The sequence below is a fragment of the Uloborus diversus genome, chromosome 4 (genome assembly GCF_026930045.1).
Source record: "Uloborus diversus isolate 005 chromosome 4, Udiv.v.3.1, whole genome shotgun sequence".
In the NCBI taxonomy this organism is placed as follows: Eukaryota; Metazoa; Arthropoda; class Arachnida; order Araneae; family Uloboridae; genus Uloborus; species Uloborus diversus.
This window is the reverse complement of record NC_072734.1, coordinates 302,529-328,130: the sequence shown is the minus strand read 5'-3', so window position 1 is coordinate 328,130 and position 25,602 is coordinate 302,529. Positions and strand designations below refer to the sequence as shown.

General features: G+C 32.2%; 2 protein-coding genes across 2 annotated transcripts in view; one reads left to right on the top strand and one right to left on the bottom strand.

Annotated features, from left to right (window-relative positions):
* The window catches only part of LOC129220426 (tetratricopeptide repeat protein 17-like), a 52,309-nt gene extending 47,521 nt beyond the window's left edge, over window positions 1–4,788 (bottom strand). The window contains exon 1 of the mRNA XM_054854847.1: window positions 4,551–4,788. Within this exon, the coding sequence (XP_054710822.1) occupies window positions 4,551–4,658 (108 nt within the window). The 5' untranslated portion in view covers window positions 4,659–4,788. The remainder of the gene's footprint in view (window positions 1–4,550) is intronic.
* A 413-nt stretch (window positions 4,789–5,201) lies between these two features.
* Window positions 5,202–24,880, top strand: LOC129220427 (soma ferritin-like). The gene is made up of 4 exons (XM_054854848.1): window positions 5,202–5,429; window positions 10,043–10,189; window positions 19,576–19,701; window positions 24,563–24,880. The coding sequence occupies exons 1-4, from the start codon at window positions 5,325–5,327 to the stop codon at window positions 24,707–24,709; spliced, it is 525 nt and encodes a 174-aa protein (XP_054710823.1). The 5' UTR covers window positions 5,202–5,324; the 3' UTR covers window positions 24,710–24,880.
* Window positions 24,881–25,602: the final 722 nt, after the last annotated feature.

Here is a 25,602-nt window from a genome sequence, read left to right as displayed (position 1 = left end):
CTCCACTTAAATTTTCGAACTTGTAGCTTTAAAAACGCAGTTTTGATAGATCTGGACAATGTTAGTTGTAGGTGAATTTTGGTGCCATTCCTCCGGAAATTGTCTGAAATTGACACCCCAAAAACGCAATTCTATACTTTTCTTTGATCATGTTAAAGAAAGAGGGAATCAGAGGCTCTCTCCTATAAATTTTTCAAAATTGCAGTTCAACAAAAAGTTTTAGATGACTCTTGATGATAAAGAGGGTGTTATTCTGGCGCTACAGTGGGAGGCGCTCTCCTGGAAGTTTTCCAAAATTGAAGTTGCATATCTAAAAAAGATAGATCAGACACACCGTAACAGCTATGTTTCGGAAATCCTCAAAAATGGATTCAGCTATTCAGCACTTATCGAAAATCAGAACTCGAGAATTTTAACGAATCAAATATTCTTCTATACATAACAGATATAGAAGAAAGTAAACATGATTTACGAAACATAACTTAAATACCTTAAGAACAGACTGTTCTACCACCATCAGCGAAAATCAACATCGCTGAAAGTTAATAAAAATTATCTAATGATAAATTGAAACAATCAGTTTAAGAATGGAAGAGAAGATGGGAGTAAAGTGAAATGAGAAAAATTCTTCACAAGCTTAAGCTCGTTAATGAAGAAAATATATTAATTGTCAATTGTAGGGATAAAAAATATGTTATTCGCAAACTTCAAAACTAGTTCTTAACGATTGTCGAGGTGCACATGAATCAATGGAAGACTAGAACATACTGGTCAGAATTATTACAAACAATAAAACATTTTTGACCTCTCTTCCTCTCATCATTTTTACACATGCAATTTATACACAATTTATAAAATACTGAAAGGAAATCAAATCGTCTGAACCAGCTTTGAAACGGACACTAACTCCATGCCGTCTGTGATGTTTCCTTCATTAAAAAAAGAGACACGTTCATTGAAGTAAAAGTACCAGGAGTAGGTAAGACCAGGAGAGTACAGGGCCGTCGCTAGGTCAAAAAAACTGGGGAGGGGAGGGGGTACGTTTTGGCGGCCCGTTAATTGTTTCAAACACATGTTTCAATATGCAGAGAGAGAGAGAAGATTTGGCTTCTGGTTTAGCAGGTATAGTCATATTACTAGACCTTTTAGTACTAGCAATATAAATTTAATCCTAAGGATAATATTCAATCAAAATTAGGAGGTTCGGAGGGCTACCTTCTTGCATTATTTCGAAATTGAAGACATAAAAACGCAGTTTTAGACTACATTTTACATTTGGGAGAAAGGGGAGGGGGGAGAGGAGGTCCAGGATAGCCTCCCCCGATAATTTTTCAAAATTTAATTTCTCAACACAATTGTCCGTTAATTAATTACGTTCAGATAGAGGAGATCTGAGGCTCACCCCCAGGAATTTTCAAGATTGTTATTTGAAAAACAGTTTTAGACGACTTATGATGATGTTAAGGGAGGAAGAGACTTGGGGTCATCGTTCTATAATTTTTCAAAATGCAAACTTCAAGCATGCATTTCCAATTGTGAATTATTTGTGATTGTGACACGTAAAGGGGGGTCTGGGGGCTCTCCCCCAGGAAAAATCTGGAAATTGTAGTTTGAAAAATGCAGTTTTAGATGATCTATGGTGATATTAAGGGGAAAAGGGATGCGCCTACCCCTCCACCCCCCCCCCCAATTTAAAGCCTTAAAAAGACGATTGTAGACTTTTTTTTTTTAATTTAGTGCACCTCCAGTTTCTTGAAATTAAAGCTTCGAAAACGTAATTTAAGCCAACCTTCGATGAAAAGGAAAGTATGAGTTTTAAAGGGGCTGGAGACCAGAAATGTTTCGTAATTGAAGCACTAAAAGCGGGATTTAAGACATTTTTTGATGATGTTGGCGAGAGAGAGAGAGAGAGAGATAGAGAGAGGGGGGAGGCATTTCTCTCGAAAAAAATTCGATCTGTTGAAACCGCAGTTTTAGAAGATTAATGGGTGGTTGTGGGAGATGTTAATGGGTGGAGAGATTCAGAGTCCTCCCCTGACAAATTTTCAAAATGAAATCCAATTAACGCAATCGTAGACGATTTTAAATACTGTTAGAGGAGTAGAAGGTTTTGGAGATCTCCCCCGAAAAATTTCCTGAATTGAAGCCTTAACAATGAAATGTTTGAGAATCTTCGGTAATATTTGGAGAACGAGTTTCGGGACACCTCAAGGAGTTTTTTTAAAATTAAAGTCCAAAAGACGTAATTTATTCGACCTTGAATGATGTTGAATGATTAATTGAGAGGGCGTTTCTCGGAGGTTACGTAGGAAGCACTCTCACAGCTTTTCGAAATTGCAGTCCTAAATACTAACGTGTAGGCCATCTTTAATGACGTTAGGGTAAGGGATGGGGTTTGAGAACGCTTTCCCGGGATTTTTTCAAAACCTAAGTTTTAAACACTCACTTACAGGCCAGCTTCGGGGACGTAAAAAGAAGGGTTTTGGAGTTCCCCACTCTTCCTTTCAGTTTGGCTACGTCCCTCCTATCTTCATTGTAAATTTCAATAATTAATAAACATATCGTGGTTTTTTTTTTTTTTTTTTTTTCAATTTTGAATTGCCAAACACTATTATTTGCTTGGATTTTCCTTAGTAAAATTTTCAATTTCCCGCACAATATTTTTGCTTTCTTGCACTACAAGCATTCGCGACCTTAGAAAAAGGATTTTTAACATTTTGAACGGATGTGGTAATTTTCTGCGATACCTTAGGTCTCTATTCTACTTCATTTTATTTTAAATATGCCACCTGCATCTCTTAATCAAACTTTGATTTACTTACGATTTTTACATTCAAAACATTTAGAACTTTTGGTATGAGTATTCATTATAATACTTTGAATCTCTCATTGCATCTAACTGTTTTTTTTTTCTCTATCTCTCTATTTAAATTTATTTCGGCGACCAATACATTTTTCTCCACTTAGCAATGATTTTCAGGACAACATTTTTCATCAAAAAAAAAAAAAGTACATACATATGGGAATGTTTCGGCGACCCCTATCCTATGGGCTGTTCTTTTATTTATGTATTTTTATTTATTTATTTTTTAAACTGCAGAACCATGCAGCATGGTTTCGTATAACCAGGGCCGCCGAGAGACAAGGCATGCAACATGTTAGTTTGGTCGCTTGTCATCCCTCCCATTATTCAAATTTTACTCTATACACAATGTTTTTAATTCGAGACGATCCCATAGTTTCTGACTTGGCAGATATACGCACTCTGTGGTCTAGTGAAGAGTGTACTGTACTCAATACTTATTTTTGTGTTAATAAAAATGTTTGAAGTGTACATTTCCGCGGCCCTTACTTACTCTTGATAAAAGAGAATCACGGATGTTTTTAAATTGTATTTTAAGATTACATTTTCTATTCAACTTTGACAGAAAAAATACTTTTTGTCACTATTATTTCACTTGTTCATTTATAATTACTATTTTAATTTTTTTAAACAACGAAGAGTTTTCCTTTTTTTCATTAGTTGCATTGCTATAAAATGAAATTGGTGGCCACACTTCAGAAAAACGAGGAGGGAGGGGGGCTTGCTACGGCAACGGCCCTGAAAAGTACGCGGAAAAAGTATTATTAATGCTTCTATTTCTTGTTGAATAAGTTTAAATATTTTTTCTTTCGAAAATTCAAAAATTTCATGTCCTAAATTAAAAAAAAACCTTCTAGAAAAAAATCCCCCCCAAAAATTTTGATGGCGCAACTTGCGCCATAATCCCCCCCTGTGGGCACCCCTGCCTCCGTCAAATTCAAGAGAAAAAACAGAGTATTTGAGCTTTTCCACATGGAATAGGTTTCAACAAAATATCTTACTGCTTTTAATGATCAGGAAGCAGTCAGAAATTACTTTTCAATTCTTAAATATAAAAGCTATATTTCATGATGAGCACCCCATGTCCCCTGTCAATAAAGCTCTACAGAATATCATGGTCCCTCAGCACTTAACCATCACTACACAAATCCTTTTTAGAGAAATCTAGAGAGAGGAAGCCTACAGCCTACGGCACCAGATTTTCTAAGGCTCTTGACAAATTCTCATCAAAAGATTGGAACCGTTATTAGCTAGCATTTGACAGTCATAAAGACATGAATGTATTTGGGGAAGAGGTTTTAAATGTTCTCTTGTGAAAAAAACACAAAAAATGATGAATAATGATTAATATTCTGAGCTTATTCCCACTTTCTTCGTTTCATATAGTGGTATCAATACGAATTATTAATTTTTTTAAGCAAGTACTTTGAATGAATAATTACTAATCTATAGAAACTCTTTGATATTGAATAATTACGCATTGTTAATGAATGGGAAAGAAAGCAACGATTTTCGATTTTGAAAACCCCTCCCAGAAAAATTTTCTGGCTGCGCCACTGCCTCCCCTAAATCAGTCCCTGGGGCTGTTTGACTCCCAAATTAAACAGAAGCACAAGCGCATAAATTTAGTCAGAAAAGATGAAGTAAATTACAGTCTGTCACACAGTTTAATAAATTGGTCTCATACTTGAGCCTGTATTCTTCCATCTTCCGTCACGATCCAATGTGTTGAAGCAGAGCATTCATGAAAAATTATTAATAAACAAGAAAACCATCTGCTCATCAGAAAAGCCATGACAACTATCTATAACCTCTATCAAAGCATACACAGTATATATACAATATTTTCTCTAACGAGCACCAACATTTTAAGGTCTTAAATTAACACAGTAATAAACAGATAAATTTTCAAAAATTTAACAAACAAAAACTGAGAAGGAAAGCAGGAAGTAGCCAACGAAAAAAAAAATTTAGTGTCAGTTGACAGCTGCCACATTCAAATGTTGCAATAAAAATGTGAAATTTTTTTCTTCTTTTCTTGAAAACTTTGAAATGAAATTTCTTAGAATGTTATGCATCTCAATATTACTTTCAATGTAGATACTTTTCTTTTATTTTCTCGCTTCATGGATAGATTTGTATTTTTTTTAAAGATATTTATAATTGTAAAATTTTAACTAGAGGTTTAAAAAATTTTCTAGAATTTCAACTTTATTAAATTTTATATAAGATGATAACATTTTAAATTTTTCTTAAAATAATTTATTTTTGAAACTAGATTGTGGGGAGAAACAGCTGCAAAAAGAACAGCGTTTCTTATAAATACAGCTGCAATCGCCTCTGACGTCATAATTAATGGTGCTTTGCTTCAACAGTGTTTGAACGGGCATCTTTGCGATTTATCAACTTAATAAAATTCAGCTTTGATTTCATTAAATTTATCGAAATTCAATCGTAAATCATGTCAGTCAGTAAAGTTAGACAAAATTTCCATGAAGAATGTGAAGCCGGGATCAACAAGCAAATTAACATGGAATTGTACGCAAGCTACGTGTATCTCTCTATGGTAAGAATTATTTTGTTGACAGTTTCTTCATAATTTTTCAAAAATAACACACTTTACGTGGTAAGGATTTTTTTTTTTAACCCTTTTCCCTCCTCTAACTAAATTTGTCCTTTCCTCGGGAAAATTGTTGAACTTTTGCTACACCTAGGTATTGAGTTATTTTATTGTTTAAATTATCTAAACATGTATTTTATGGCAAATTGAATGCTGTGTTAATTTTTGTATCTAAAAAATTCTAAGTTTCTGGTAATATCTCTTGTTTTAAAAGCAATGATGTAAGATTGCACAATCACTTGCTAACTGCGCAGTAAGATTTTAAATTCAGTTAAAATGAAACTTATCTCAGTATTAATAGTGTTTAAATGCTACTCGGTACTGAGTATGTGTAATTTGGAAACTAACACGAAATTTGAGTAGCCTTTTGAACATTTTGTAATTTTTAAGTAAAATCGTATTTTTCCCTGTCTGAAAGTAATCAAGTTAAGCAATTTCATCAATGAAAAAAAATTAAAAATCAGATTTGCAATGATAATAAATTTTGAAATACAAAAATTAAAATCCAAATTACTCCCTAATCAATATACAGTCGTCCCTCGCTACTTCGCGCTTCGACTTTCCGACTTTCGCGGCTGCACTACATCGCGGTTTTTTCTAGTTTTTTTTTTTTTTTTCAAATATAGTAATTAGCCTTTTTTATGCGCTCGAGTCAACTTTTTTCTACAAAAGAATAACAAAGTATAAAACTTTTAAGTAAGGTCCGAGGGGCTAGTTGTACTAGTTGAGGGATTGGAGATATAAAATCGCGGAAGAAAGTGTAGGGAATCGCTATTTCACTTTAACCGTTAAGCACTAACTGGAAAGTATAAATCACTATATTATTACTAGGGGATAAATAAAACTGTAAACGGATTTCAACAATGTAGCTTTTTAAGTTGTATACTTAAATGTAGAGGGAAGAAGGGGTACCTACAGTCACTAACGGGCAATTGATTCATCATCAAACAAGCTGAGGTTTTTTCATAGATTAGTAGTATTGTGTTAGAACTGCATGTGTGGGTAGTTTTTCCAATAATTAACAATGTGATATCTATTACGTCTAACATATCTAATTTTCTCATTTTGTGCAGTATATTAAGTAATACAAATATAATGGTGGCTAAGGGTGCTTTTCACGCCTAGGGGGCTCTATGATAAAAACCTATTTAAATTGCCGTAAGTAAGTTTTATGCGCTCTAATTAGAAAAACATATACAGAGTCCTACTTCGCGGAATTTCAGTTATCGCGGTAAAATCTGGAACAAATTAACCGCGATAAACGAGGGTTGACTGTAGTTAAATTGTAACCTAAGCTTGCGCGTATCCAGCAAAGTTGAGCTACAGCTTCCTCCCCTCCCCCCTTCAAAATTGAAAATATTTTTTAAATATGATGGATTTAAAAAGTATAATAATCAATGGTTGCTTCAAATTTGAAAAAAAAACTATGAATTTCAAAATTTTGAGTAATTGAGGGTTGCTTCAATTTCTAAATTAACCAATGGTCATTGAAAAGGAAAGGAAATGTGTATTCAGTTGACAATGCCATGATTAATGTAAAGCAAGTAACACAATGTCTTGTGTGTCAGAGACAAGGCACTTAGTATGAGTCTTTCTATGTATGTAAAGCATTATAGCTTTTGTATATATAAAAAACTCACTCCCTTTTCCACAAATTCCCTATGAGCAAGTTCTTTCTGTAATAAAAATATTGTTACACATCACGACACCTGCCCCATACATCCTGAAAAATTTTTAATTTGGAAACAGGTTCCAAGTCCAGTTATTTTGGAATTTTACTCATGGGTAACGCTGAAAATTAACGGTCGCAACTCGCCATGTGGAGGTAAACTTGCAAAAGTGGCTATTAAAAAATGTGTCCTCGATCGCCCCCCCCCCCCCCCGGGTCGCCACTCTTGCTCACGACCAGACCAAACAGCACGACGGAATTGGACAGAATTCTATTTATAGGTCCATTCCCACTAGATATGAGCCCAGGTAGAGCGATTTGATTGCATAGGCCCTAGTTTGGCAACAACGTAGGTCCAAAGTTGCTAGTTTAGCCCCAGAAATGCAATTGCATTTCCATTTTAATTTAAGACTTTGACACTATGTTCGATATCTTAACAACTTTGGCACCTTTTGTTCGTAACTTGAGTATAAGGGAGAACACGTATTTATTAGTGGGCATTATCTAAGTTATTTGAAAAGTTGAAACAATTTTTTTTTTTTTTTTTTTTTTTTTTTTTTTTTGTGCCATGTGCAATAAATCAATAAATCAGAGCTTTTTCTCCTCTCCCATTTTTTGCTTATCAATGTGAAATATCTTTGATAGCAGACAATAAATCCAGTCAAAGTAAATGCTTTTCTTAGCAGACGATAAATACTTTTTGCTTGCAGCCGACAAATATTAAAAAAAAAACAAAATAATTAGATTTATTTGCAAACAATAAATATCCTGTAACTATGTTATTTTGGCTTTTAAGTTTTTGAAATTAAAAGTAGTAACCAATTTAAATTTCAGAACTGTTAATTAAAAATAGTATTCAACATAATTAATTCAAAGGTAAGCATACAAACGGCTCATACTGCTGTACAGTAGCAGAAAAAGAGATAAAAATAGTAATTTTAAAGAAAACTCAATCGCATTTCTGAGTCCAAATTATCAACTTTGAACCCCAGTTGCAGCCGAACTAGAGCCTATGCAGTCAAACAGCTTTACCTGGGCTCATACCTATTGGGAATAGACCTATATCTAAAAAAAAAAAAAAAAATTTGTCCAAATCTGTGACCCTTAAGGTCGTGCCGTTTGGTAGTCAGTCACTCTACTTGCATTCCCAATCGAAATACATTCCCCTCCCCCTGTTCTGAGCTATCCCCGATGTATTTCTTTTCCCCCATCGCTAGAGGGAGAAATTCAGCTGCAGCAGTGTACTGTCATTTGCACTTTGAACCCTGCATGTGCCTGCTCAGTAATCACGTGGTATTTTAATTTTATTGTTATTTTAAATGCACTAATTTTGCGCAAATGATTGGGGGGAGAAAAAGAGAATGAGCTAACGAAAATTTTAAATAATCGAATCTTATTCAAGAAAAACCTGTTAATGATACTCTAGTGGTCTAGTGCCAGGCTACAAGTATGAACATTTTCATTTTATATATTTTATTCTCAATATCATAGATTCATTGTTATCAAATTTATGAAGTGTGAATGTTTTAACACAAATTCATTTTTCGTAAGATTTGAAATAAACAGAAATATGTCATGCAGGATTTTTAATGTCTTTTATCAGTCCTATTTAAAAACTAAAAGCATTTTTCATACATCTTCTAGGACATGCTCATGAATAGTTGGCAGGTTACAAGAAACAATGTTTAATATATCGCTCATGCACAAAAAAGTAACAAGACTCAAAACACATTTTGCAGTTCATTTAAAAATATAAAACATTTTGAGATGTTGCTTACAACAGGAAAAACATCATAAAAGTCCCTATGGTTTGCAAAATGATTTACTAATGCTAAAGACCGAACTTTTTCCTTGTTTTGCACTGTACTATAAGGGGTTTTTTTGTCTGTTCTGTAAAATTTTATGCTTTTTGGTTGTCACCTTTCTTGCGTGTGAGCGATATTCTGATACTTTTTTTTTTCATTATTAATAAAAATTTGAAACATAGTTGCACTTTTAAAAAGTGGCTACTAACTTTAAAAAGTGGCTACTAATAAAACTGAGTCTACCGGCCACTGGCTACTGACCAAATTTCCCAGTTTTCAGCTTTACTCGTTGGGAGACAAGGGTAATAAGTACAGTATCGGTGGTCGGTTTATCCGCCCAGGGTGCCCATATGCAAAATTAAAGGAGGGGCTCAAAAATTTTCCCATGGTTTAGCAAACTATTTTCCCCATGGAAACAGATTCCAGTTCAGATTCTTATGAAAATTTGCCACAAAATAGCCACAAAAATAGAACTGAGTTGCTTCTGAAAATTATATAAATTTTAAAACATTTATTAAGGTTTTATTGGGGGGGGAGGGGTCGGTGATTCTACGAGTTATTGACCCGTGTGACATCTATGCTAGGAACTCCACTTCTTGTAACACCAAAATACATATTGCATTTTTTGTTGCTATTTTGCTTTTTCCATTCTGCTTTTTTTCTGGCAATTGACTGTATGATCAACTTACTAGTTCATCTACATATCTTTTGTCTATAGCTAAGAACACATGTGCAATTCTTACATGTTTTGGGAGAAATGAAGGTCTAACTCTTCGCACCTTCATTGTTAAACCAGATTGGATTGACACATTGCTAATTAACATTAGTGTGAAAAACTTAGAGATTAAAACGGCAGCAACCCTGGACCAGTGTCTGTACTTCGGAGCAGTATCAATGCATCGGTTTAAAGAAAAATTCTAAACCGGTTTTCCGATGTAGGATGCACACCGGTTTTTAGCAATTTAGGGCAAAGTACTAGCCTAGCCCTAATAGGTGCTAAATCAAATATAATGCAATATTTATGCTAGTACTTTGTAGTTAGTGTTTAAAGTTGATAAAAGTTACATTATATATTTTCCTTCCAGAGCTACTACTTTGATAGGGATGACGTAGCTTTGCCTGGATTCTGTAAGTACTTTAAGAAGAGTAGTGACGAAGAACGTGAGCATGCCGAAAAATTTATGAAATACCAGAACATGAGAGGAGGCCGTATTGTACTTAAGCCTATAGAGGTAATGTTTTGTTTTAATTATATATGAGAGCTTAGATTTTAAAACTAATGGGGGTAATAAAATTAGTGACCAAGGATAGGCTCTTTGTAAACAAGCAAAGTATACATCTTTATTCCTGTGGCCAGGGAAGAGATTTTTCCAGCTTTTTCTGTTGGCTTTTAAAAATCTTTCCTCCTTTTTTTTTTTTTCCTCTTTCAGGCCTTACATCGCTCTTATTTTCTCAAAAAATTCTGATGTTTCTTAATTTCTGGTTCTCGTTTTCTCGAATCTTCATTCTCTGCAATATATACCAAAAACATGTTTTGGAAACATGCCAACTACGTCAAGCAATGCTGCGCCAAAAGTTGCATGCCTCATTTGAGATCTCAATCTTTTTGCATCCTGCAAGTATTTCAATCATTTTTAATGTTGGATGGTGTTTTACTACAGGGGTGTGGCCAGAGGATATTTGGGTCCGTTAATGGACCCTTCACAAAAATCCGATCAACCGAAACGGACCTTTCACAAAATCCCGATCAAACAAAACGGACCCTTCACCAAATTCTGATAAACAAGATCGGATCTGTCAAATTGTTTATCGAAAGAGCAAATCTGAAAGCAAAATAACGCATATTTCTGTGAACCGATAATTTTTGGAACCTTTTTTTAAGTCAAATTAGAGGGATCAGCTTATACAAATTCAGCTAATTTTGAAAAAAAAAAAAAAAAAAAATTGGCACTCTTGGGATGCTCCCGGCACTGGCACTCTTGAGCGGCACTCTTGGTATGCTCCCGCAAGTGATAAATAATTGCTACTGCCAAATAAATATAATGGTTGTTTTATCACAGCTAATTAGCAGCGGTGTTTTTGTGAACTTTGCTGAAAAGCCATTGGTGAGCACTTTTCTCAGCTCATGATTTAATAAGCAATAATAATATATATCTGCGAAATGAACTTAGAACTGCAAAGGGATAGTAAGGGTGAGGAAAAAATATGATCGCTTCAGATAGTGTTACCAACTTCAAAATTATCACCACTTAGTGCATCTGGAGTTGAACCTTTATAATGACTTGATTAGAAAATATTCTCATCATTTTGCCAGCTTGTCAATATTTGATTTTTCGACCCCATAAGAAGAAATTTAAAAATGTTAAATCACATGATCTAGGGTGCCAATTCTGATGACCGAAATGAGAGAGTATGCGACTAGGAAGTGCCTTATGCAGTAATTGAAATGTTTCACTCTCTCTAGCTGTATGGTACAATAACACCCCATTTTTACTAACCCTAAACTCTCAACTGTCAAATTGTTCTTTTTTCATGGCTGCCAGCAATTTATGGAAAAAATGGTGGCAAATTCAAATCTTGCGTTAATTTTGGGACACCCTTTATATTGTGTTCTGAAGAGCTTTGATCATGTTTTTTTAACTGATTTTTTCCTGTTGGCGCTAAAAAAGCATCGCTAAGAGCGATGTATGACATATGTCGTCATACATTGTTTTCTTGGCGACGCTTTCTTGGTCCCAACAGGAAAAAGTCGCCTTGGGTTCGGTATATCACATCAGTTTCGAAAAAAACTTCTAATATTTAAAAATTGAGGCCAATTTAATATCAAAGTAGCAATTTTGTTAATTGCATACAATCTGCTATTTAAATGATTAGTGGGAATATAATATTGGGCTCTCTTAATTAAAGTATGGCTTAATTAGTCTCAAATGTATGTTAAAAAATAGTATTTAGTAAATTTGAGGATGTGCTGGCAATTTATAATTTTGGTAGAATGCCTAATGTATTTCCCCTCCATCATTTATTTTCGCCTCAGAAATAATGATATTTATAAGGTCTGTCATGGAGGTGAGGAATTTGCCATTAATATAGGCCTAATAGATAATTTTTTCAGGGGAAAATTTTTCTTCGTTGATGCAATCTGCACATGTTAAGCATATAAAAACGTGTTCATTTCTTTTTTTATATTAATTTACATCCCTGAAATTCAAGTTCACGGAGGTGACAAGTCAGAGTAACCACACTAAGTTTTTAAAGCAAAATCTTACTTGTTTTTTGACAAATCTCACAATTTCAACTATGGCTGAAAATAAACAAGGAGGATCCCTTGTATCATGTAAAATAAAAATTGATATCATTACTGCCACGTGTTAGATGTTAATAAGGAATGACATTTTGAGTTTAGGTAACGGAGGTGAAAATTTTTTGTTTTGACAGACCTCATTATCCTACTAAAACAAATTAAATCACAATAGAAAAAATTTAAATACACTTGAGCATTTAGTGTTTGAAACATTTGTGAGGAAAAAGTTATAAAAAACTAGCTGTACCCGACGTGCGTTGCTACGGCAACAAAAAAATACATCATTATACTGATTTTCATGACAAATCGGTTCAACGGGGCAGAAGTTGCTACTCTGCAGTGCCACCTGGTGGCGAGTGGCTTCAATGAGCATATTATGCACCTTCTCCGTGGAAAAATACATATATATATAGCAATTTTCATAATCGGTCCAGGTATCAAGTGAAGCCGTGACTATACTCAAATTTTGTACTCACGCAGTTTGCAAGATCAATCAATCGCAAAAAATATCAAATAGAAAAAGTTTTAAATCCCCCCATTGCATGAAAAGCCATAAAACAATAAAGAAAGAATTTATTGGTTCAAACTCGAGAAAAATGGCAACAGCTAACTTCTTATCAATGAGATCTTTCATGCGAATTAATTTCTGCAGCCGATTATTTTATTCGTATTTATCCAATGGATTGTGACTTAAATTGGAATAAAAAAGGAACTATTGATCGGATTTTTTTCGAACTGGTCTATAAACATTCCCAGTACCAAAAATAACAAACGGTGAAAGTTTCAGCCAAATCTGCAGGGTAGTTTTTGAGTTCATGGATGACATACAGACAAATATTCATTTATATATATATAGATAAGTTATTGTTTTATTTAAACAAGTTATTAAGCATCATTATAAACTACAATGCCACAGAGGTGAGAATTCACATGTTGTGAAGCAAAAAAATATTTTTTTTTTTTTCAAAAAAATGTTGACAGATTTAAATTTATACATTTATGGGGAATGTAAAAAATATTGTTAAATGAACTATTCTTTAAAGCATTTACTGTAAAGTGTGTGTGACTTTAAAGTTACACTTTTTCGAAAAGGACCCATATGGATCATTCTCTAGAAATGTGGAATTTTCCGTCCCATGTTTGCTACAGCCTCAGAAATCTTTTTAAATTATTATTATTTTTTTAATACTATTTATTTGTCACCTTCTACCAAACAAAATAACATGGTTTTAATAGTGATATAGACAATACCTATTTTTGTTGAGACTAAAAAGATATACTAAAAAAGCAGGGTTGGCAAAAACCCGGGTTTTTTTAAAAAAGCCCATGGACCCAGGGTTTTTTGGTTTTTTTTAAATAAAACCCAAAAAAACCCAACTGAAGCTGGGTTTTTTAAAAGAAATGTTTTTTTTTCTTTTTTTAAGGAAAATGTGGGGTGCTTGTAGCATGTTGTAGCGTAAGTATATGGACAAAGCATAAAAATTGTCTTGGGGTAAAAAAAGCTGGAAAATTCAGCGTTTTCAGAAGAAAAGTAAAAAAGACGACGAAACCCAAGAATGGTGAAGCTTCAGATTTTTTAGTTTCTATGATTACCAATAGTTAGGGCAAAGTTACTTCTCAAGTGATAAAACCTATTGCTCGTTTGTTCGTTTTTAATTACCATTTTTTACTGAATTCCAGCTTAATCAAGACATTTCTTTGAATTTTATGTTGCCTGTTTTTCTATTTCTGTGTATAGAGTGAGAAATATTAAATATTTTCGTCGTAAGATAATGAAAATACTGTACATCCTATTCTGTTTTCTGTCCGACCATTTGTAAAACCTGTTAATTTCTAAAAGATATACCTCTTTTATTCGAGATTTGCGACGTGTTGGTTTGCAGAAAATAATTCACATGAAAGCCTTATAGCTTGAGTAGTTTCCTCTGTACAATCTGCAAATATCGAGAAAATCGGACGTGACAGGACTTAGTCAAGATAATTTGAGTTATTTATTGACCAGTAAAAAAAAAAGTTAAATATATTTATTTAAAATCTTTGAAGTATTTTTTTAATGCCGTTAAGAGTCAAGAAATACCATTAAAGTTCAAAATTCATTTTTATGTCCATTGTCTGTGGTAAGAACAAATAAAAAAGAAGTTTAAATTGTGAAAGAATTTAAATTAATTTTTTTTTTTAAGCTCCTCAGAAACTTTTAAAAAACCCAAAAGTGGGCTAAATAATGGGTTTTTTCAAAAAAACTCATTGGGTCCAATCCGGCCAACCCTGCTAAAAAGTCATTACCATCCTTTGTCCCTCGACTCTATGTTAGTTTTTTTGCAGTATAGTTAGATCACAAAAGACAAACAAATATCTTGAAAAAAAAATTTATAATTGCCTCACATAATCAAATTTAAAGCAGTTTTTTGTTTGATTGCAATTTTGGAATTTTAGTGAAACAATTTTAATTTGTCTCTGACATTTTGCATCATTGCCATCCAACAGTTTTTACACTTTCTTAACCACCTGGTGGCACTATTAACCCAAACAGCATTCAAGTTTAGTAGCAGCCACCTTAAGTTTGTTTGAAAAGCAAAAATTTACTGTGTGGAAATATTCATGTGTCTTAGATGTGTAGATACCAAAATAAGTAGAAATTTTTTTATTGCTGTCATTACTATCCATACCTATTGATAGTTATTTTGAACATTATTATGTATTTTTGTTTTCTATTTGCTTACATTAAATGAACCTTTGATCAAAATGCTCAAAATTTTTAGAATGGTAGCGACAGTTTAGTTCATGTCGGGTAAAATAAAGTGAAATATCATTACCATCCAACACAAAGTATAAAGATTTGGATGGTAATGACAGATTGAGGATAGAATCAAGTTATTTGCTTTTGTTTTTTTTAATTATATAAGTTTTTACCTTCAAATTCAGTACATTGAATTTTTTTTAATATTTCAGATGCATAAGTTTCTTAAACTTAATTTTTTTTAAAAATTATCTTATGTAATAAGTACCTGTTAGGAAGTGGGTTGCTGTTTTTTTAATGATCTATGGTTCCCAGTTAACTATCATTTTGTAAATTACATTATATTTTAAATTGATTGGTTTTAAATGTTATGTGTCATAGGATAACTAATTCCGACCTTAATGTGCAGGTGTTGTTCATTCAAACCAAAGTAATAGTCTGAGAATCCACTTAATGTCCAGATCAAAAACAAAAAGGAATTTTGTTGGTCCACAGAAAAGGACTAGCACCAAATAGCCACAGAAGAGATTTTATGCGTTATTAAAGATCCTCCTATACTCGTTTGCAGATATTTTTGTTCAGCAAAAGAGGAACATAATTTGGTAGAGAAACTTGCAGCATCTGTATTTAATGCAAAATAAATACATAAATAATGTCATAATATTCCGTTTTAAAAAAACATAGCATTTTGACATTAATTTTAATGTATGTTTGCTTAAAGTATTTTAAGAATGTATACATCATTTCCATTCTGCCATGCTCATTACCATCCTTCCAGAGTCATTACCGTCCCTGTTACAGAATTGCTTGTCCTCAAATTATTAATGTTCAATTTTATTAATAAATGTATTTTAAATAGTTCTATTAGTACTTAATGAAGCATATTTACTTTAGGTTATAAGACTTAATTTGAATGAGTGAAAATGAATGATGTAATGCATTTAGTATATTTTTTTTAAAAAAGGAATCTCGAAATTATTTTTAATTTATTAAAAGACTTAAAGTGATATATTTGTTTTTTATTTTCTGTCAGGCTATTGTTAGTACTTAATTGTAAACCTTAAAACCATTTTTTTCGGGGGAGGGGGGGATTTCTACATGATTTTTTAACATGGGATGGTAATAACACTTTTTGTCCTTTTTTACAAACTAAAGCATCATTATCTGCAAAATAAATGTACATGTTTCATGAACTATTGTAGTTTTACCAAGACACATATTTTGTCTTTAAAAAAAAATGTTAAACTGCAAACTTCCTGAAAAGTTCAAAAATTAAAAATTCAGGATTGCAAAATTCCACATTGCAGGAGAATGACCCATATGCATGTAACCGTCTTACCATAAAACATAAGTGCAGACCCCGAAGAGTTCCTATTTTACCTACTTTTTCCTATTTTTTAGAGCTCGCTCCTTATTTTCTTACTTTTTCCTTTTCTTTCTTACTTTTTCTTTCTTTAGTATAGCACTTCTAATTGTGCATTCATTCTTATTTTTACAATGCCGCACCGATAATTTTCTGCATGTTTCAGTTTTGAAAAGCAAAATCCGCTTGAAGCGGATCCTGAGCTTTTCATTGACTGAGTACAGTAATTTCTGAAAGGAACGCCGCGGCATTTGGATGTTTAAAAGTTAAATTTTCGTGACTTTTGCCGTTGCGGCGTTTAAGATCGAATTTTCTTTTTATCGCCCCGACTTCAGTCCTACTGTTTTAACGAAACAATAAAGATATAGATACTGGCACATTCTGATGCAATTATATATTTACCCGTCAATTAAAAGCTTTAAGTAAATGGCCGACTGTTCAAAAAGTGCAGGAAAAGCAGAATTTCCTATTTGCCAATTTTTTGTACAGTTGATTACAAGTGAAATGGAGCTCTATTTAAACAGAAAGGCAATGTGAAACCTTAAAAGGAATGTAAGGAAGCAAAAAATGAAGTCTGTACACTGTACATATTTTATTGATATTAGTACAAAACAGGGTTGGGTTTTTTGCTGGCAAAAAGGTATTTTTACCGGGACAATGGAAAAACCATGGAAAAAACCGGCAAAAATGGAAAAAATGGCAAAAACCTTATTGCAAATAAAGTAGCATTATAGTGTTAATCAAGAAATAGTGACAATATAATATAAATAATGCACTTTAGTATTTTAGTTATGTCTCTCCATGTTACTTCTAATTTATAAGGTGAGAAATAAATAAAAAACAAATGTTGGGGTTGCAAAACTTAAGATTTTAAATGTTTGCTAAAACAATTTTTTCAGAATGAGCCAATTCCTTCAATGCTAAAACAAAGAATTTACTTAAGCTTAGTAAATTAATAAAAAAATTGAATTCTAATTATATATATATATATATATCTTAATATATAAAAATCTTCTGTGCATATGTTTGTCACCATAAGGCTTAAACGGCTGGAATGATTTTGATCAAATTTTTTGCATGTAATTTAGTTGTGGCAAGCATGGTTTCGAAGCGCGATGGATCGAATCGGAAACGTTTGTGTTAATTAATTAGTTAATTTAAACATTGGATGGTTATATCTCCCAAATGATTCATATTTATTTTAACCTATGGTTGAGCGAGAACTGAAATAAATATTTAACCCGATGCCAAAGGACAATAGGAAAGCCAGCTCTGCTTTTTGTAATGAAATTTCCTACTGTGATATGTCAATTGAGAATAGATAAAATGTATAGGGAGAGATTGAAGCCTTCATTTCTTAAAAGCAACGATTTTAGGTTCCGAGATACATTTTAAAGTAAAGTACTGGAAGGTTCACGCAAAACGTGTGTTCTGGCGTCATAGTTGAACCATGTGACCGGATCGGTGCTTAACGTTTTCCGAACCAAATGATCAGAAAGTACACCTAGCAACATTTGTGTCTCGGCTCAAATCCATCTGAGTTTTGACACCAATGTCAAGAATACTTTAAGGATTATCAAACTAATCAGTACATTATTAGAGGAAAAGATGATGGAATTTAAAGACAAAACAAATTTTATTTTCGTCCAGATAAATTACGTACACAAAAGATCAGTGCAGTGGAAGATGTTTATCTTTGGTGGAAAGAACAAATCAGACAATATATGAAATTTTAAAAGTTTTCGTTCAAATGATCGGACTGCTAATCGGTCGGAGTTGGCTTTGCCTCACTGATCGGCTGGATTACAGTAACGTGGTGGCTTAGCGACTTTGGCTATAAGTAATAGAGTTGCGCGATTATTTGTTTACATTTTAAAGCCACTGTTTATGTAATTTATTGTATTTTTCATTTATTTCGCGAAATATTTCGAATTGCAAAGAATTGTTTTTCGTAAGAGTGTTTAATCATTTTAGTTGATTTAATTTGTGTTTATTTTACACCGAGGGGGGGGGGATGAGTGATTTTCGCTTATTCCAGAGAACTGTTTTTACCTTTATCATTTTTTAAAACGATATCCTTTCGACTGTTTTATTCTTTTTCATATGGGGATTGTTTCAGCGGGATTTCCCGGTTGTTCTAGATGGGTAGTTAGTTTTTTTCACTTATATCTGAGGACGATTTTTATCCTTTGAGTATGGCTGTAGGAGCAAACCATGCGAATCTCGAAGGAATGTTTTCTTTTTTTTTTTTTTGACAAAACAAATTTTTAACAAAAATGGTTTTATTGCGCCAAAATATGTTTTTATTATTAACATTGTTTTTTTTTTTTCTTCTTTTTGCGATCGCTATATTGCATTTTATTCTTTCACGCTTACAAATTTTATTATTGTATTGTTGAAAGGTGTTTCTTTGGATTTTATTTTCATATTTTTGTAATTAATATCTTCACCAGTTTATTATTCATACTGATGACTGTCAGCTTGTTTCTTTCGTTTTGTTTTTGCGACTCTGTCTTTCATTAAATCCCTTTAGTACTTCAAAAGTAGTTAGCTTATTTTTGGGACAGTTTTAAATCAAAAATGCTGTTAGTTTATTTTACATTAGAAGTAAAATTTACGCTAAATTTGTTTCCTCTTGACGTGTGCGTAATCCTATCTCTTCCTAGTTTTTCCTACTTTTTAAATTTTTGATTCCTTATTTCCTACTTTTTTCCCCGTAAAAAACCACTTTGGGGTCTGTAAGTGGTTTGTATTTATCACAATGTTAACATTAATGCTACATCTTCATACTTTTTAACTCTTCAGCAGCCCTACAGCCTAGTGCAGGCCAGGCTCCGTGAAATTCACAGTAAAAAATAAAATTGGCTGGGATCACTTTCAACTTAGTATGAATTTTTTTGGGTGATAAAAAAATTTCTGTTTAAAGTTTTATGTGAACTGATTGTTTATATGATTTGCATTTAGATAAAAATATTTCTCTCGAAATTATTGTAATATTAATAGGGAAATAGATCCTTATTCTTCAATGTGAAGTTATAATTAAAGCTACTTATAATTCAATGTTGAGGATAGAAATTAATACTTTAAAGATTTACATTAAGAGTTGCAGTCAAAAATTTATATACATTTTATACACTTTGTATGGGTATTATTCTATTTAAAAACTTTAAACTATTTGAAAAAATAACTGAAAACAATTGTTTCATAATCAATTTAGAAACCTGCTTTGGAAGATTGGATGGGTGGTTTGCAAGCTATGAAAGCAGCGCTGGAATTGGAAAAGACAGTGAATCAATCCTTGTTAGACCTGCATGGCTTGGCCACTGCTCACAACGATGCCCAAGTAATTCTTCATGTTTTCAATTCTTTAGAGTACATTCATATTTGTAAACATTGTTCAGTGGTGGCGATTCAGGGGGGCAACCCCCCTCACCATCTTTTGATGGTTAATTTACTTTATTTTCCGATTTAGTAACCAAAACTAGAAACTAAAAAAAAGAAGAAATGTCTAAGTTTTCAGAACATAACTTTTATTTTGTGTGTTTGTTTGCCAAACATTATTTAGCACGAGCAGTAACTTTTAGTTCATGTATTCCCTTTTTTTTTTACTGACTTCAAAAACTCTCTCTGGCAATGACATTGATCTTCCTTCTTCCCATAAAAGTTAAAAGCACTCATGAAAGTTTTTTTTTCTAATATTAATTTGCTGATTCTAGAAAATATACTTCTTTGAATGTGGAGATTGCAAAGTTAAACCTCTTCGGATCTGCTTCTCTTTATGACCGAACATTTCAAACATTTTCAGAAAAACTTTAGACACAGTAGATTTTTCGTCAAAATGTCTCTTGTTGTAGAAAAAGCAATTTGTTTTCCTGTACTTTTTTATATTATTGCCTTATTTCTATGTGTTTGCAGTAGATGAAATCTGCATACAGTATTTTTAGTACAAATTTATATTGCGTTGAAAAAAAAAATTTTTTTGCCTTGAAAAGTGCTTGAATTTTTTTTCTCCCTGAAGGGTATGAACCCAGTTATTGAAATCATTAAATTTAAAAGTTTTTAACAAAATTCATGCTGTATGGAATCGCTGGCAAAAGTTTTTTTTTTTTTTTTTCAACTTCTTTAAGTGTTTTAAAATACATACATTAAATCTGTAGTTGGCAAAGTTTGTAATTGTTTAGATAAAAAAAAAACATCGGGCTTTTTTATTTAAATCTTTTTTTTTTTAATTTAAGAAGTTTGTAGATATTAATTACAAAACATGAATAAACATAACATATTTTATACAATAAATGAAAGAGCAACTTAAATAGCTAAACAGTAGTACCACTATTTCCTGGAATTAATATTTTCATACTTTTTAGAAGAAAAATTCTTAAAATCAGTCAGTTTTCTATGCTTATCAGCATATAGAGTCACACAAAAGTTTTGAAATGGTTTACAAAGTTTTGATCAATTTTGAAGATCAAAATAATTTGCATTATTTTTTCAAAAGGGACCCTAATGTTTAAATTAATTTTTCTGTATTTCAATCTGCAGAGCTCATTGTCCTCCTATATTTTCACAATTTGTCAGATATTCTCCTATTTTTCCTATATTTTCTCACTAAAACCTATATTTTTTTCATTGGATGTTAAATGCTACCCAAAAATCCAAAAACCTTTGATCCATTTTTTTCTTCTTTCTCCCTTACACTGTGCACTCTTCCATCTTTAATGTTGGCATATGTACTAAACTTCTGTTTAATTATTTTTATGAAATGTACAAAATATAGATGGTTTTACTTGCAACTTTTAACTTGTTTTCAATTAATGAGTTTACTTTGTAATTTTAATAGTATAACATGTTAACTTCAAGTGTACTGCTGTAAAAATTTTGAAAGCTTTTAATTTTGTCACATATAATCTTACATGTAGCATAAATGACCGGTTGTAGCTCAAGGGATTGTTTTTGAAAATGCATTTTCCGATTTTGGTAACAATTTAAATTTGAGTACTTCAAATGTTCCAAAAATAGGGCTTCATCTTTTTTTTTTTTTTTTTTTGGCTCTTTTTTATCTACTCGGTTACGGGTACAAATTGGAGAGGATAATGGATGGTTCTATGCTCCACTTGGGCTCTTCTTACACCCCCTTTCCTTTGACAGATTATATAAATATATATATATATATATATACACACACACATTAACTGTAAGTTATGGAGTGAGCACCTGGTAATTAAATCAGCCACTTATGAATTAATTCCTCAAAAACGAAACGAAATCCAGTTTTAACATTAAAAAATTGCAGAATATTTGAAGCAAGCATGTCCCTTAATTATGTCCCTTGATGTCCCTTAAATGAATCAAGTGGATGAGACTGACACCATTTTTCTCCCTCTCTCTCCCTCTCCAAAAAGCCTGATGCATTAGAGCAGTCTTTTTTTTCCTTTGCCTTCGTTTAGTAAAATTAGTTTTTTTTCCCCCTTTGCCTTCGTTTAGTAAAATTAGTTTTTTTTTTTTTTCCTCTAAATTGTGAAATCTAGTTTAAGCAATCAATGAGAGATGCATTTTTCAAAGCATGTAAGTTAAAATCTGAATTTTGTAATTGCTTTTTCATACTCTTTTGTGATATTTTTTTTTAAATAAAAGAATGGATATTTTGAGTGTGCAGTATATATGTTTCTAATAATATATCGTTTGACCAGAATTTAATAAAATTCTCTGAAATTCTATGGATTCCTTGTTAAAAAAAAAGAAAAACACGCAATCAGAATTTTGATTAATTGAATCAAAATTGTCTTAAACAAACATGATTCATATAAGCAACTGTGAGTATAAAAATTCATTTGCTCACACATCTGTGACTCTTCACATTGCTATGACTTCATGCACTATAGAATTGTATTGATACTGGCGCTCTTTTTTCTTTTTTTTTGGTTAGGAAATTGTTAGTACTTGTTTTTGAGAAAATACTAATTTTCAATCAACATATTTTTTATTCATTTTCAAAACAAAACATATTTTAATGGTTGCCCCCCCCCCCCTCGTATTTGAATTTAATTCCGAGACGGCTCAAGTCTAAGAAGCAGCAAAAAATGCATATTTTACTATGAATTTAGTATGTTACATATTTTTTCTGAAATACGTTTTAAAAAATGCATCTTTAAACAAGAAACTAGTCCTTATAAAGTAAAATGAACTTCTGCAAAACTCCTTACTTTTAATTATCAAAGTTGAGTATGAACCCTGTTAGAGACTAGGAACAATTAATTGAAAAACTAAATTCTTCAGGAGGTGCTCAAAAATTGTGAAATCTTTGCAAAAGATAAGTTGTTTTTTATTATTACTACCGTTTTTTAATGCTCACATTTTCTAAGAGTCAATAATGTTATCAGTTTTAAATTTGTAACTTAAGTTAGGATTTTAAGTTAACAGGATAAAAATATGTATATATAATGGTTTGTCTATTAACATCCCTTAGAAATTTCAACTTCTGCTCATACCTTCTTACATTTTATTTATTTTTTTTTTTTTGAGCTAGATACCATTTAGTGTAGCTAATTTGTATATGTTTTTCATAAAAAGCTAAAGAAAATTCTTGTAGGTTAAAAGTCAGTTATAAATAACTAACCATTTGGAATTACAGACTGAAGTTTGAATTCTTAAAAGCTTAAAAATCATGACACAGTATTTTGCTTAATTTTTATAAAAAGTGAGTCAAAGCAAGAAATCTAGCGTAAACAAGCTCCTTCTCACTGCAGAGTAAAAGAACTCATTCAGTTCTTTCCTGCGTTGGACTCCTCGCTAGCTAATCAAGGTATTGAAACTGAAAAGTGTCTTGGAGCATAGCACGAAATTGCAGCTCACAAGATGTGACATCACGCAGGAGAAAAAACTGATTTTCTCTCTAGTGACTTTCTTCTGGATACTTTGAATGGAAATCGCCATGGGAGAAAGTTTTCCGCAGAACTCATTAACCTTGTTAAAACAGAGCCAGCAAAAACAATTTAATTTTTAAACTTGCACAAGAATAAAAAATATTTAGAAAAATCTTATACTGCTGAACAAACGAAAACATTCATTATGAAAAAAAGTTTTGTAATTGGGGGGGGGGGGGGCACAGCTTGTGCTTCTCGTACTCACACTTAAATCAGGCCCTTCTCATTTGTAATGCTGCATTCTCATGCAGTTAAAACACAGGTAATTTTCCCGCCTGGATTAAGTGGCAACCCTGAATACCTTGTATGAGGTGTGGCCCACGGGTTAAAAAAGCTGAGGCTTCACTGATTTGTATGAAGTGTAAGTCCTAGTTTGTAAGCTTTTAATCTTCTGATCTAAATTTTCTGCCTTTTTTAAAAAGTTTAAAACAGAGTGAGACAAAATAAAAACTGATAAATGATTTAAGGACGTGTTAAATCTGAGTAGTTGAGTTTCTTAATTTGTATTTTGTGATTTTATGTAAGAGAACTTCTACTCATGACCAAATGATGAAATATTACAATTGAAATGATTTCTTATTTTGTTTCTTTGAAAATCATAAAAAAAATTTCTGCTTGTATCAAATAGTTTGCTCATTCCAACTTCTAAATTAAAAAAAGAAAAAAATGGTAAAAATGTGTGGCATGGAATTTATTATGTAATGTCAAAGTTTTGAAAAATGTTGCCGCACAACCTTAAATTTTTAAACAAAAGATGATTTTTAAATTTTTCAAATTCTACTGGCATTAATAAATTACATTTGCAGTAAATAACTTGGTTTTGTGCCTTTAAATACCATCAGAAAGACTTGTCTAATTCTGTGGGTCACTGATTTTTCATTCTTTGTGAAGAACGAAATTTTTTTTTTTCTTTTGAAGAAAAGAAAAATCAGTAAGTCAGTGATATGCTTATTTAAAATACTTTGTTGCTTTTATGCATTTACTGCACTTAGACTAAAAGATACAAAATTATACAATTGTCTATAATGCTTGCATGTAACATACATGCCAACTCTACTAGTTTATCTGGGAAATTCTTAGATTTTGATAATTTCTCTTGACTGTGTATATGATGTAGGGAATATTTGGTTTTAGTGAGAAGGAAAATAATAAATCCCTATTCTTCAATAAATAACAATGAAAAAGCTACTGAATTTTTTCCCCAGTAGATGTTGGCAGGTATGATAAAAGCAAGTGCAACATAATTTCAGTCAGTTAAAAATGAAATGTTTTTTTTCTTTTCAGATGTGTGATTTTTTGGAGAGTGAATTCCTGAAAGAGCAAGTAGAATCTATCAAAGAGCTGTCTGATTATGTCACCAACTTGCAGCGTGTGGGCACTGGTCTTGGCGAGTACATGTTTGACAAGGAGACTCTGCATGGAGAAGAATAACAGCATTTCTTCTTTTGAAACTGCTTAGAAGCTTTGTTGAATGAAGATCCTTTTTAGTTCTTAAAATATACTTAAGCCGATAGCTTTTGAGCATTTGCAGTTCTCTTTTCAAATGTGCAGTTCCATGCAACATTCTCTGTAGAAACTTAAAATAAAAGGTTTATCAAAGCAGTCTTTTTTTATTTTATTTTTTTCTACACCTGGTCCAGATGTAAAAGTCTGCAGTTATTGCCAGTGAAGCAATTGAAGTTATCCTAATTTTCCTCGAATATTTCTTTATTTAAAAAAGTCTTGAAATGTCGTAATTGTCCAGTCATATTAGACATTAAAATCGCAAAAGTGCGATGTAGTTATGATTTTTTAATATGTTATTTTGGTTAGTTAGGGTAGTGTAAACCTAAGTTAGCAGCAGCTTTCAAAAACCTGTGCTCGCTGCGTAATTCGCGAAAAACTGCTAACATTTTGGATCTTTTTTAGTTGTTGCTTTTTAACTCGTAAACTACCCAACTTTCGATTTATATTGTGAATACCTGTTTTAAATCACATAAAATTTTTAACAATTTAAGCTCAATTGGAGCTCTGTGTGACAAATTGTTTAGCAGATTTCGTGCTTCAAAAATTGGCAATTTTTAGCGAAAAATAGAAAAATTATGCTTTAATCACATTTTAGGCCAAATATTGACATGAATTTCTCCTCGAAAGAAAAAAAAAACTGGATATAGTGTTACAATAAATTTCACTGGCTTTCATTTAAGCTAAAAATCAAGTCTGTAGACTCGATAGTTCTTTTACAATCGCGGAACAAACAAATAATCGGAACATCCGATTTTTGAAGAAACGAGACAAAACACTTCTTATGACAATATGGAAGATCCTATTCTGAAAAGGGGGCA

Bases quoted from the DNA above. Each gene is read 5' to 3' on its own strand.
- LOC129220427 (XM_054854848.1), top strand. From the start codon at position 5,325: ATGTCAGTCAGTAAAGTTAGACAAAATTTCCATGAAGAATGTGAAGCC. The intron at 10,190-19,575 runs GTAATGTTTTGT...TAATCAATTTAG, and splicing joins TTGTACTTAAGCCTATAGAG to AAACCTGCTTTGGAAGATTG. The intron at 19,702-24,562 runs GTAATTCTTCAT...TTTTCTTTTCAG, and splicing joins CTGCTCACAACGATGCCCAA to ATGTGTGATTTTTTGGAGAG.